General features: G+C 45.0%; 1 protein-coding gene across 3 annotated transcripts in view; it reads left to right on the top strand.

Annotated features, from left to right (window-relative positions):
- The window catches only part of LOC128413097 (prothrombin-like), a 33,803-nt gene that overhangs the window by 18,684 nt on the left and 1,408 nt on the right, over nucleotides 1-13,711 (top strand). For all 3 annotated transcript variants that reach the window (XM_053386930.1, XM_053386965.1, XM_053386974.1), the window contains 10 exons: nucleotides 989-1,013; nucleotides 2,248-2,298; nucleotides 3,810-3,915; nucleotides 4,909-5,045; nucleotides 6,241-6,546; nucleotides 7,393-7,503; nucleotides 9,491-9,617; nucleotides 9,900-10,067; nucleotides 11,157-11,330; nucleotides 12,856-13,034. In XM_053386930.1, coding sequence (XP_053242905.1) covers nucleotides 989-1,013; nucleotides 2,248-2,298; nucleotides 3,810-3,915; nucleotides 4,909-5,045; nucleotides 6,241-6,546; nucleotides 7,393-7,503; nucleotides 9,491-9,617; nucleotides 9,900-10,067; nucleotides 11,157-11,330; nucleotides 12,856-13,034 — 1,384 coding nt within the window. The remainder of the gene's footprint in view (nucleotides 1-988; nucleotides 1,014-2,247; nucleotides 2,299-3,809; nucleotides 3,916-4,908; nucleotides 5,046-6,240; nucleotides 6,547-7,392; nucleotides 7,504-9,490; nucleotides 9,618-9,899; nucleotides 10,068-11,156; nucleotides 11,331-12,855; nucleotides 13,035-13,711) is intronic.

Here is a 13,711-nt window from a genome sequence, read left to right as displayed (position 1 = left end):
ATTAAATTCCCATCGTGATTTTTGACTCTGGGCCCCAAATGAGGCATTAATAATAAATTTGTATAATATAGAAACCAGTCCCTTTACATAATGTGTCGTATCTTTGACCAGTCATTCAAAAGGAGTCCGTTGTCTGGTAGCATCTCTTAGAAGAACAGATGAGAAATGACCTCCACTGGAAGCCCAATAACCAGGGAAAGCATTTATCCCCACACATGTTTTTATATATGCTATAGACAATAGGAACGGTTTCTGTAAATAATAATCCATTAAGCAATATAGTTGACAGGACATTATCGTAAGACTTCCCCTTGCTCCTAAAGACTGGGTGATACTATAGGACGGGCTTCCTCAACCTTGGCACGCCAGATGTTTTGAGACTACAATTCCCATCATCCCTGACCACTGGTCCTGCTAGCTAGGGATCATGGGAGTTGTAGGCCAAAAACATCTGGAGGGCCAAAGTTCCGGAAGCCTGCTGTAGGATGTAAGTGGGGACAGGCCCGGTGCAGATGCCACCACCCTATTCAGCCAAACCTTAAAGGTTGTTATATTAAAATATACTGGCTAGCTATGTCAAAGATCTAAATTTGTACTTCTAAAATGGGTGGATGTTGTTGGACTGCTACCCCCATCATCCCTTGTCCACTGGCCACACTAGCTGAGGCTGATGGGAACTGGAGTCTAACAACATATGGAAGGCTGGCTGAGGGCTTGTTTAATTCATGCAGTAGTTACCCTTGAGCTATGTGCATCTCATAATTGCAATAGATTTAATTTGATGGCAGAAGCAAAATCAGATGTGTCCTCTCTCTTGCTGAGTCATGACAATCATATCTCATGCTGCCCCCAAAGAGCTCAGAGTGGTGTCTCATCCTGACAGCTTACAGGGTAAGACCTTTCTAGCATCAGCAGTACTGTAGAACTGCATCAGTTGACTTACTCGTTCTTGGGTATTTCTTTCTAAGTGAGCACTTTTGTTTTGCAGGATATATTCTGGGCACAATACTCAGGTATGCATGTCTAAAGCTCTTGTCAAATACCCTTACTATTTGTATATTGTTTACCACTGAACCTTATTCCAAGATCTGGCTTTCACAGGCTCTGGAGAATTATGTCTCTACGTCAATGGCCAGTATTAGCCTTGCATATCGCAGAGCAGCAGTTCCTGCAAATACTTATTTGGAGTTAAATCCTTTGAAATCAGCAGAACATCTCCAAATAAACATGCATAGGATGATAAAGTTGCAAGCATAATAGTAGCATATCTAAATTCTTCCTTCTTCTGTTACCATATTTGATCTTGGAGCTCTTGCTGTGGAAGTCCAATTGCACAAACTAATCCAGTCATACCATTAAAATTGACCCAACTACTTTGGCCATAACATATACACACACACACTTTCCCCACAGTTGTGTCAACTAATTTCCTCCAGCCGTGTCCTCCAGTTTCCTCTCTCTTCCTGTCCCTTCAGTAACTACTATCACCACACCAAGCTTCAAAGTTTTTCATGTTGCTGCTCTTCATCCATTCATGTTTAGTTATTGGTCAGCTGGACTTGGTCAACTTGCATCTCCTGCTGCTGCCAATGTCCTCCCACCCATTGGCTAGATCCCCGTTTCTGCATAGGATTGATCCTTTCGCTAGTCCTTTCTCCCTTGCTATTTGCCTATCCCTAAGCAACACATCATATTCATTAAGATGGCACTGATGGCAGCTGCCAAAGCAAGGCTGGACCGTTCATCTGTTTTAAAAATGGAGAAACAGAAACTTCTCCCTAATTCATCCTTGCCCAATGTTTGGGTGAAATCCAGTGTCACGTGACATCTGTGCAATGGGAATTTTTGCTTCTCTTTCCCCCTGAAGCCCCCATAAATCTGCTGTGGGTGGTCTCCTAATCCTCCACATCAGATTTGTGGGATTGGGAGTGGAGAAGAGAGGAAGGAGATCTCCTGCTGCACAAACGGGAAGTCGGTTACACTGGCAGACAGCCACAGTTGGATTTCACCCCTTGGGGGCTTTTGGAGCCAGAAAAATGAGAGTTGCTTTCCTATCTCCCAATGGCTGTGTGCTGCTCTCAGTATCAGAGAGGCAGCATGCCTCTGAGTACCAGTTGCTGGAAATCACAAGTGCAGAGAGGGCTGTTGCATTCAGTCCCCCTTGCAAGCTTCCCATGGTCAATCCTGTTGAGCTGTTCTTATGAGCTGAAGATCCCTTTAAGCTGAATTGTATTACTCTCTTCCCAGTATGTAAGTCTCAGAAGCAGCCCAGAGCAGCTCTCGATGAGTGCCTGAAAGGTAAGCAGCTTAACAGTGAGTCTGTGATGCCCTGGCGGTGGTGAGTGCAAGGAATCTGCTTTCTCTGAAGAGACTGGAGGCAAATTCTAAATAAGGCAAGACCACTGAGAAGCATTCCTCTCAGGAGAGTCCCTCTCTCTTTCCTAAACGCGCAGAGGGACACTGCTGCAAACAACATTTTAGCAGATGTGCATGATTTATATACTATTTATTATATTCATTGCAGTTACTTGCACCCCCTGCTTTCAGGATACAAATCCTTGCAAGGTATCTTAAAGGAACATTGAACTACACTCATAATTTCACAATAAACAATATGAAGATAGAACAAGTCATCAGGATTCTTGCCCATAGGGCAGCTGGTGGCAGAGCGGGGCATGGGGGAGATCTGCTGCCTAATGTAGACACTAACAATACTGTAACTTGTGAGAGAGACAGGATGGGTTTTGAAATTCACAAATGTAGTATAAAAGAGATGAAGCCAGAGCCTGGTTCCTTGCTGAACATGCGTATCTCTAAAAACAAAAACACATTTGTCTCCTGCAATGTGTGATGTGCCCAAATATCACTTTGGGTTATCTGTTAAGAAAACCAATTAGCAAATATAATAAATGCGTAATATTATTATAGTCTGTAACAAACACATTGCAGGACTATCTAACCAATTCCACCAGTACAAGGATTCCTCTTTATTCAACATATCTTTCCCTTCCTCTCCTCTCTCCACCCCACTCCTGAACCTGTTCTGGGGTTTCCCGCATCCTTCCAGAGCAATTTGGGGAGGGAGGGGGATTTGAGGAAGGTGGGGAAAGGAGAAGAGGGGATGCTCCACTGTGCACATGGAAATCCTTGTGCTGGCCTATGAAGTTAGTTGGGGTCCTTCTAAGTCTGTGGGGCATCTTAGCTGTTCCAGAGTATAGCATGGATCCAGCCCTCCTCCCCATACGAAATAGAGAAATGTAAACAAGATAAAAATTGCCCAGCACTTTCTTCATTTTCTTTTCAGCACCAAGGGCAGCCTAGGAGCAAATGTTGTATATTGAAAATAGTTCAATGGTTTTCCATGTTGATATAATCTTCAGAAGGAGTTGCACCCTGAAAGGTGACCTAAAATATATATAATCAGATATAAATACAATAATATAAAGGCCTGTGTTTGGCTTGGGTGCCAAATGTGTCTTGATCAAGGAACGATTGCCTATGTGAATGGTCTATCCCAAACTCTCACCACTGATAGAACATGTATTTTCAAGCACAGTGTTTTCTCTGTGTGTTCTTTCTACTGACCCATTAAACATAATGCTTTTCAATGGAGTCAGTTCCCAGATTCAGCTGCCCCTTCTGAAGTGTAGAGCAATCAAGTGTAGCTAAACCAAGGGACATAGAAGCACCTCTGAACTAGCGCTTGTTATGTGTATCAGCCTACATCCAAACCACTGAGATGTCTTGACTCTCTGAATATGCTGCTAGCTGTTCCATTTAACTGCATCCTGTATTTTTCATTCCAACAGGTGACTGTGTCAAAGATGCGGGGCAGAATTATAGGGGATCCATTTCGTTCACCAAGTCAGGAATTGAATGCCAGTACTGGTCGAGCAAATTTCCTCACAAGCCTGAGTAAGTTTGCTTGCTTGTTTGTTTGAAAAAAAAAAAAACATTTCTGTGCCACCCTTTGCTTGCAGGGCCAGCCTCTGAACTGGAGGCAACTCAAGCCTGACTTCCACTTGCCTTCACACAACACTGGATGGAGAGACTGAGCAGAGAATAAGGATCCAGTCGCCTCCCCATTGCATCTTGGGTTTTAATTGGAAGCACAAAGCGCAAGGGAATATTGTACAGGAGAATATTAGTGTGCTCTAGGGAAAAAGGGGATCTGCAGGTGCGAGTAGCATGACAATAAATGTGAAACCTCCCCCCCCCCCCAAAAAAACCCCTTTGAAATATATAGGATTTCTATGGCAGTTCCTGGGAAGAGAAATTATTGAGGGAAGGAGACGAAACCTTTGAGAATCACTGAGTTAACCACGTAAACAAAACTTTCAAGGACTAGCATCCACGTCATCAAATGCATGAAGTGTTATCCTCAGTTATCCTTGGAAGGGGGAATTGTAAGCAATGTGGTTGGAGGGGAATGAAAACAATGCGGACGACAGGGACAATTGAGTAAAAGCTTGAATGTCTTCAGATAAGCAGAGCGGCCCTTCCCAATAGCCGTGAGCTGCAAGATAGCCAATGGAGGACATGCCCAGCCAATTGCATCAGGGGAAGGAGGGGTGGAATCTGAAATCTGTGCACAAGCATATGTGCATTTTGGTGTACAAGAACATGCGGTGTGCACATGCTGGGCGGGAAGCCATAGCCAGTCATAGCTGTTCTTGATATACGTGCACAGTGAAATGCAGACATGTGATTGCTGTACGTGACTATCTGTGTCTGGGCTTCACCTCTTTTTCTTCTTCCAAGGGAGTGCTTTTCATGTAGAATATGCCATAAACTACCGTGCAGTCCTTTTGGACGCAAGATCCAGAGTTCCCTTACTGCAAGCCCAACTATAAGAGGAGGGATTTTCTGTTTCCCTGTATCTCTCTACTGTATCGTGCTTTCTTTTAGCTTCAACACGACAAGCCACCCAGGTGCCAACCTCACTGAAAACTACTGTCGGAATCCAAACAACAACACAAGGGGCCCCTGGTGCTACACCCGAAACCCAGTCGTGCGTGCAGAAGAGTGTGCTGTACCTGTGTGTGGTGAGTCTAGTGCTGATACTCCAGGTATAATAATAATAATAGTAGTAGTAGTAGTAATTTATTTATACTCCACCCATCTGACTGGGTTTCCCCAGTGTCAGGCTTCAGGGACTCAGCTTCCCCCTCCCCTCCCCCCTTTGGCAGTAGATAAGCGAAACAAAGCAAAAGGCGTCTCTTACCAGTTATAATTTTTAATGATCACAGCGAGAGAACAAAGAATCCATTTCCAGGAATGAAGGTGCTCCCAATTAAGGGTTCTACCCACTTCCCCCCAGTTACCCATGTCACTTCCGCATCTTGCAACCTGATCTCGCAACCACTGTGCTTTCTGAGCAGCCACCTTATCTGCTCTCCTTGACCTGGGGCTGAGTGGATGGTGAAAGGGATCCAGTGGATCCAGTGAAAGGGAGTCTGTTAACTCTCTCTCTTTCAGTGTTTCCTCTCCTAGCTGCTCCCCATCCAGTATTTCCCAGCTTCTGCCTTCTGAACTATGTCCCTCTGCAAACTACTGTTCCAAATCTATACTGTCCTCCTGCTCCTGGGAAGATTCAGGAGCAGGGGGAGGGGGAGGCTCCCACCATTCCTCCTCAGTGCAGCCCTCCTCAGCGCAGTCCCTGACACCCAGCCACTCTGGGCGGCTCCCAACACGATAAAACACCCAACATTAAAAACGTCCTTAAACAGGGATGCCTAAAGATGTCTGAAGTAGAGTTTGATTAAAGGTAAAGGTACCCCTGCCCGTACGGGCCAGTCGTGTCCGACTCTAGGGTTGCGCGCTCATCTCGCTCAAGAGGCACTTCCGGGTCACGTGGCCAGCGTGACGAAGCTGCTCTGGCGAGCCTGCACCAACGCAGCACACGGAAACGCCGTTTACCTTCCCGCTATAAAGCGGTACCTATTTATCTACTTGCACTTAGGGGTGCTTTCAAACTGCTAGGTGGGCAGGAGCTGGGACCGAACGACGGGAGCTCACCCCGCCGCGGGGATTCGAACCGCCGACCATGCGATCAGCAAGTCCTAGGCACTGAGGTTTTACCCACAGCGCCACCCATGTCCCTTTAGAGTTTGATTAGGTCCCTCCTTTCAATTCCAGGCTTATGTGCACAGCTTCCCTTCTAAAACCAATATAGATACGGTGAAGGAGAACTTCTTAAACAAAACGATGGTCATGGTTCCCTTGCTCCTCGTTTTTCAGGTGAGAACCGGACCTCGGTTCCAATTTCCCCAAGGACCCCAGGGCAAGAGCAGAAGAAGCAAGGGCCTTGTGTGCCGAACAAGGGGCTGCAGTATACGGGGACCCTCTCGGTCACCCTTTCCGGGGCCCAGTGCTTGCCATGGGCCTCAGAACAAGCAAGAGCGATGAGCCACGGGAAACCCTTCCATGGCAATCCTAACCTGGTGCAGAATTATTGCCGCAACCCTGATGAGGACGACGAAGGCGTCTGGTGCTACATCAACCATCCTAACGTGACCTTTGACTATTGTGACTTGAACTACTGCGGTAAGGAGCCTGCAAGAGACGGGCCTTTGCTTTTTGTGGTAAAGAGGAGTTTCTTAAGATGAGACGGGAGGATGGTTTATGTGGGAGAGCCAGTTGCATGCTGGGAGTCATGTATGCATGTTGGTATTGGTGTGCACGTGTTGAAAGCTTCACACGGATTTGATGGGCTTCCACTAACTTAATCGCTTTCTCTCGTGGCCTGCAGGTAGGAAGTAGATAGGGTGGCCAGGAAGAACAGAAGGCAGGGCTCTTGTGCCTTTTAATGGTTATGTAGAGCTGTGATGGGCAGATTGCAGGCTTGCAGGATCTACCAGTGCATGTGTGTGTGTGTGTGTGTGTGTGTGTGTGTGTGTGTGTGTGTGTTTGTTTGAACCCTGAGGTCCACCAGCCAGAGTCAAGTGGAAAATAATGTCCCAGCCAGGCAGACATATGCTAAGAACGCATGCTGAGCCCAGGAAGTCGTGATCAGTAAACAGAACCACAAACCTGCTCTGGCTTTTCACCCAGTCACTCTTTTTCATCCTTTTAGAACATAGCATGGGAAGCTTAAGTTATTGCTATTGTTAGACAACTGGGAGTGAGATTGCGAATCACCCCAAGACCTCCCCACAGATCCCAATCTTTATTCTGCCTACCCCTGTTGTAGAAAAGGAGATGGCCATACAGGCAACACCTGCTGAACACCCCCCCCCCCACACACATAACTTTTGAAAGTGCATAAGTATCCTGAAAATAGCCCCCTGCCCCTGCTTGTATCTGGCCATTGTAGAAAGTAGATTTAGCAGGAATGAGGAAACTGACTCTTCTGTGAATTAAGTTCTTCTCCGCCCTGGTCTTCTCTTTCAGAAAGTTTTGTGGATGATTTCGATTATGAGGATGAGCAAAGAGCAGGCCGGACTACTGTCCAAGAACACAAAACCTTCTTTGATCCTAAGACATTTGGTCAAGGCGAAGCAGGTGAGAGGGCCAAGATAAAGTCAAAAGAAAGAAAAATAACAATTAAGCCACAACTTCTTCATACAACACATTGCTGAATAATCGGACCCTTTTTAAATACTGTATTGGCACAGGGGCTGGAATGGGTTCTCTTCTTGCTGATTGTGGTTACTGGCTCCACCTTGTGGTCAAAGGCAGAAAAGCAAGCAGGCTCTTCTAGAATCCTGTTTGCTTTCCTTCCTTCATTGAAGCAGCCACTTATATGGTTAGCTATCCAAACTCTCCTCAGACTAATTTTTTCCTAGTTGGTGTGAATGTTCTTGTTTATCTCATTTTTGGAATTTATTTTTTTTTAGTTTTTTTATTTTCAATGCAGAATCATAACAAAAATTACAAACATTGAATCCAAAATAATACTATCCAGACAAAAATCCCGGGAACATATAGAAAAAAAACAGAAAAGGAAAAGGGGGGAAAAAAAAGCAAAGGAAACGAAACGAAACTAAACAAAAACAAAAAAGCACACATCTACAGAACAAAACCATATCATTACGTACATAAACACAAATTGACTTCCTTCCTTTGTTCTAAGACCTCAAAAAAATTACTCTTACTGTATTGTTGTGTCTAATTAGATTACTTCCATCTTTGTGCTTTTTTACACCATTTTTCTTATTCTTAGTATATTTTCTTATTCTTAGTATATTGGTGTGTAATGAATGATGCTTTACATAGGCTCATTTTTGGAAAATTATGGCATGGGTTGGACCTGATGAAATCCCATTTCTCCTGTGGCCCTGACTTGCCTCGGTGAGGGAGATGCCGTCTGATGAAAGAACCTGATGTCAATTCAGTGTCTGCTGCTTCTCAAGCACACACTGCCTGAGAATGGCTCAACCCGGTTCTGCTGAAGCAAGAAGCAGACTATCATTTTTGAAGAGGCAATTCCTCCTGAGTGAATGGGGGGAGGGGAATGTCTCTTTTCAGACAGTGGCTGCTAACCACAGTGTGTAGGAGTGGGTATTAGGAATATATCCCCGCTCATATAATCAGTGGCACCTTTTTAATTGATCAGAAACTTTCCAAGCACTCACAGCCTTCCTTGTACACCTTTAGATGCCAGGCAAAAACATTCCTTTTCAACCAGGCCTATGGCTGATTAACATCCTATATCCTTTTAAGTGTTTTTGTGGGAGGGGACTTATTGGTTTGTTTGTTTTATTATGTATTTTGTGTTCTCATTTTGTATTTTTATATTGTGAACGAAGGACGGTATACTAACTAACTAACCAACCAACTAACTAACTAACTAACTAACTAACTAACTAACTAATAGCAGCCAACATTCACTAGCTAAAAAAAACAACCAAAAAACACCTCTGCCAGATGGCTACCCAAGGACACAGTGGTGTCACATGCTCTGACCTGTACTTGGTTGGCCTTGGTGCAAGATGCCACTTGTACTGTTGTGGTCACATGTCCTGTTTCATTGTCCAGAGCTCACTGGAGAACCAAGTGTGTTTCAGGCTCCGCGGTGCCAAAGTGGGCACTTAGGGGTGATACTGCTGATGACCCTGTCCATTCCCCAGCGAGATCAGAGCTATAACAGAAGCATCTAACCAGAAGATCCCCCAGAACGTTCAGGAGGTGGGCTAGAAGGGGATGCTTTCCCCATCCATTCAGACATGGTCCTATCCAGCCAGAGTTTCTTAGCATCCCTTAACTTAAGGGTGGAATAGCATAAGTCCGATAATCTAGCTGGCACTCATGTAAACCTTTTGAAAGGAATAAAAAGAGCATTTTATATAGACTGTCCAGGACTGAACCTATGCTCCAAATCAACTCCCATTATTCACCTTTCCAACAAGATGAGATAAATTTCCAGCTCCGGGTCCATGTCTTAGTCACCACCAATTATTATTTTCTTGTAGCAGAAATGCTAGCTTATGAAAGATATGTTCATATTTGAGAACTGGGTAGTTACAGAAGAATGGATCTGTATTTCCAGACTGTGGTTCCCGTCCTCTGTTTGAGAAGCTGCACGTATCTGATAAGACTGAGCAGGAGCTGCTGGACTCCTATCTGGCAGGCCGAATTGTGAAGGGATCCGATGCTGAAAAAGGCAGTTCCCCGTGGTAAGCATCATAACTGAGGTTTGCTTATGTTCCTTTCCCATGCCTGTCTACTCTTTTGCATGGACGGGTGACCTTTCGGAACTCCGTAAATGGCACTAGCAACTCCAGGAAGAGACTTTTGCAATTTGTGTTTCTGCCTCATTCTTCCTTTGAAGCACAACAATGGCCTGTCAGTAGAAAGATGCTAGTCTGTTTTGTTCTCTGCTGCCTGTGCTCTGGTCATGTGCTATTTTGGCTAAGACACTGAGCCTTGCCTCTCTTTCCCTGCCTATTTTGTTCTAGGCAAGTGATGCTGTTCAGGAAGAGCCCCCAGGAGCTGCTATGTGGAGCCAGTCTCCTCAGTAATCGCTGGGTCCTAACTGCTGCCCATTGCATCTTCTACCCACCTTGGGATAAGAATTTCACTAAAGACGACATCATTGTACGGATTGGCAAACACGACCGGAAGGTGTAAGAGATTGGAAAGGAAATTATAAATCTTTCAAATTACATACTGACCATAGGCCATAAGAGCTCTATATAAATGCCTCTTTTCTTTATGGGAAAAGGGAAACCATTTGGGGACACAGACAAAAATCCTAGAATTGTAGAGTTGGAAGGGACCTTGAGGGTCATCTAGTTCAACCCCCTGCAATGCAGGAATCTCAGCATCTGTGACAGATGGCCACCCAACCTCTGCTTAAAAACCTCCAGGGAAAGAGTCCACCACCTCTTGTGGGAGTCTGTTCCACTGTCAAACAGCTCTTGCCATCAGAAAGTTCTTCCTGACGTTTAGTCAGAATTGATTCTGGGCATGCAGAACACTAACCATGCTTCTTGGTGTCAAGGGAAATCTTCCAGGATCCAAGGCGTCATGCATCCACACACTAAATTCAAAGTATGCACATTTTATATATCATTCTTAGGCTTGCCCCACTATGCCAAATGGTCAGAAGTCCCAGGGGCTTAGCATTTACCCAGCTTTGGTTTCCTTTGTATGGAGGTCTCTGGAAGGTTATGGCATTTTTTAAGTTTATTGACAAATATACAGGTTGAGCATAGATTTAGGGAAAACACACTAACAGAAAGCCAGTTTGATTGCCTGACCTCCAGAAAGAGGCAACTGTAATGAAGGCAATTTCTCTGAACTTGAATAGCCCATAAAGCCAGCTCTTTCTGCCACACTGAAAACTGTAGTCTCCTTCGTTCCTTTGCCCAGAAAAATATAAAAACAGACCTAGATTGCATCATTCTTACTTAGGGGAGGGGGTTATGCTTATGCCCCCACTTCTATGATCTTTCATTCCTATCCAGTACATCCCAGAGTGTTCCTGTATCAAAAAGTAATTCCCTAGCAATTAGTTCCCATGGAGACACATTACCTGAACATACAACCTGTATTCCCCCCCCCCTTGCCACAGTTAAGGAGCCTCCAGAAGTCCTATTTCACCATCTACTTGGCTTGGGCTTATTGTAAACTGTAGTCAAGTTGAAGGCATCTTGATGATAGTATTTAAATATGTCAATTGCTTCTCTCTCTTTTTTTGGGAAATGTTTCAGCTATGAGAGGACCATGGAGAAAATTATGTTGATAGAGAAAGTCATCATTCACCCCAAGTACAATTGGAAGGAGAATCTAGACCGGGACATCGCACTGTTACTACTGAAGAAGCCTGTTGAGTTCAGCAACTATATACATCCAGTCTGTTTACCCACTAAAGAGATTGTTCAAAGGTAAGGAGACAGAAGGTGATGGTTGTAATGGGAGCAGCCCCATTCAAAATGATAGGGAACCTGTCAAGTTAAGCCAGTGGTTTGTAAACCTTTGGTGAGGGGGACAGTTGGCCCATCCAGACATTGTGTCATCACTTAAGTAGATTGTGAGTGTCCTCAAACATGCATCTTCCCAGTCTTACCACTGATAAAATCTGGAATGGCAGCAACACTGGGAAAAGGCAACCTTGGGATTGACTAATGAATCCCTTTCTGCCTTCCACTGAAGGTGGGTAGTCTTCACTAGCAGGATGCAAGTTGCCACCAGGCCTGGTCCTGCTATTAGGCAGACTGAGGCAGTGGATGCTGGGTGGTAGGGAGCAGCAGCAAGATGTATGTGTACCACTCAAGCTGCCCTGCATCTTCTGAGCTAGCCTGCCGTCCTCAGACATGGTATGCAATATAACTGTTAGAAAAGGGTAGGGTGCAGCTAACCTACATGATAATGAGAGCTTAAAAGTAACTTTAAATAAGTCCCACTTTGGCTTACTTCCAATTTAAGTGTGCAGAAGGTTACAACTCAATTGCTTTATCTACTTTGGCCTCTGGTCCCACCAATCATTGGTATGTGGCCCCCAGAAGACGGTTTATGAGGGTATGCGGCCCTCAAGCTGAAAAGCTTTCCCCACCGCTGCTTTAAGGGTTCTGCTTCCTGAAGGGAGTTGCCTGCAACAGAAGGTGGGTTGCCTAAAGAGAATGGATAGAACACTTGATATCCTAGCAGAAGGATTTTAGGAAGCTGGCTGGACACACACTTCCCAGCCATTCGCGCTGAATTAAAAAGTAGATGGGCAAAGAGTGCAAAATGAATAGGGAGTCTACGTTTAGATGGATCTTAACTGTGAGTACCTAGTCCAAAGTACTGATTGCAAAAGGAGCCCCATGTGCAGACCTGGGGTGGAAGATCTGAACCTTAAGACAAATGATGGATTTACTGGTAGGGATGGTGTTTGTTCTTCTTGCCTAATAGAATGCACATGTGGCAGCTGTGTGCAAAAGAGGCCAAATGCAGAGTAAAGTATGCGTGGTTTGTACATCCACAGCCATTGCACCTTGTAGGCCAGGGGTCATGCACACGTGAGACAGACAGTGTGTGTTTTAAGGAGTGTTTCTATTCCCACGGTTGAAGAAATACAATGAGAGCACAGCCAGTCTGGAAAACTCGGGATTTTGCAAAGAACAAAATGGAAACATCCTGTTTGATGTAACTTGCCATTTATTTCTGGAGTCTAGCCTTGCTTCCTTCCCTATGTGCTCCAGATACCTACAGAGGACTTCACCATGGGTGCCTTCCTTCCTGTAGCACCCTTGTCTCTGCTGAAGAATTCAGCACACACAAGAGACACCAGTTTTTTGTTTGGAGCAGTGTAATTAGGATTAAGACAAACCATTACATATACATAACAAAAGGAAACATGTTTTGCCTACAAATGTCAGCCAAAATGATTTTAAGCTACTGGGGTTTGTGTTGTTTTTTGTTCTGTAGCCTGATGCTAACGGGATATAAAGGGCGTGTGACTGGTTGGGGAAACCTACAAGAGACATGGACCTCTGGCAGGTCACCTCTGCCTGGCATACTACAGCAGGTGAACCTCCCTATTGTGCCACGGGAAACTTGCAAGGCATCCACCAAGATTAGAGTCACAGACAACATGTTCTGTGCAGGTACGTTTTCTTTAGCATCTGATACGTTCTTTCAACTGAGGGAGAAACTGGTGAGGTTATGTATCTGTGTGGTTGGGAATACTGAAGGAAAAGCCAACAATGTCAACTGGAAGTGAGCCAAGCCACATGTTTCAAGGGAAGGAGAGTATGAGCCAATCTGAACTGGGATGAGATACGATTACCACAGTAAGACAGCTGGAACTGTCCTTCACCATATAAATACTCCTACCCCCAACCCCCTTGGCTGGTGACAATCTGGACTCCCAGACTGAAGAATCTTGACAAGTGGCCTCCCCTCACAAACTGGGCAATACCTCAGTGGCCTCCAGCTGTGTCTAAGGGAGGGATATTTCCCTTTGGTCTGGCTAGTACTGTTCCCTGAGTGAAGCTGCTGCACAAAATAGGAAGACCCATAAGCCTACATGATGTCCTCCAATTTAATGCTAAGGAAGGCACCACCAGTCAGGTGAGACACTTGGCCAAGCTAGCACCAGGCCCTGAGCAAAATTGCAACAGGCCAGGAACTCCCAGCCTGGAGTGGGGAGAGGAAATAATGTATTAGTGTGGGCGGTGTAATGAAAATCCAGGCTAGACACCAGGCTGTGCCTTTGACAAAGCTCAGCTGAGAAGAAACACAAAGTAGGCTGAAGCTCAAGAGGTGAGACAGGAGTGCTTCA

Source organism: Podarcis raffonei, chromosome 1 (genome assembly GCF_027172205.1).
Source record: "Podarcis raffonei isolate rPodRaf1 chromosome 1, rPodRaf1.pri, whole genome shotgun sequence".
NCBI lineage: Eukaryota > Metazoa > Chordata > Lepidosauria > Squamata > Lacertidae > Podarcis > Podarcis raffonei.
Note: the sequence above shows the minus strand (reverse complement) of the source record. Positions and strands in the feature narration are given on the sequence as shown.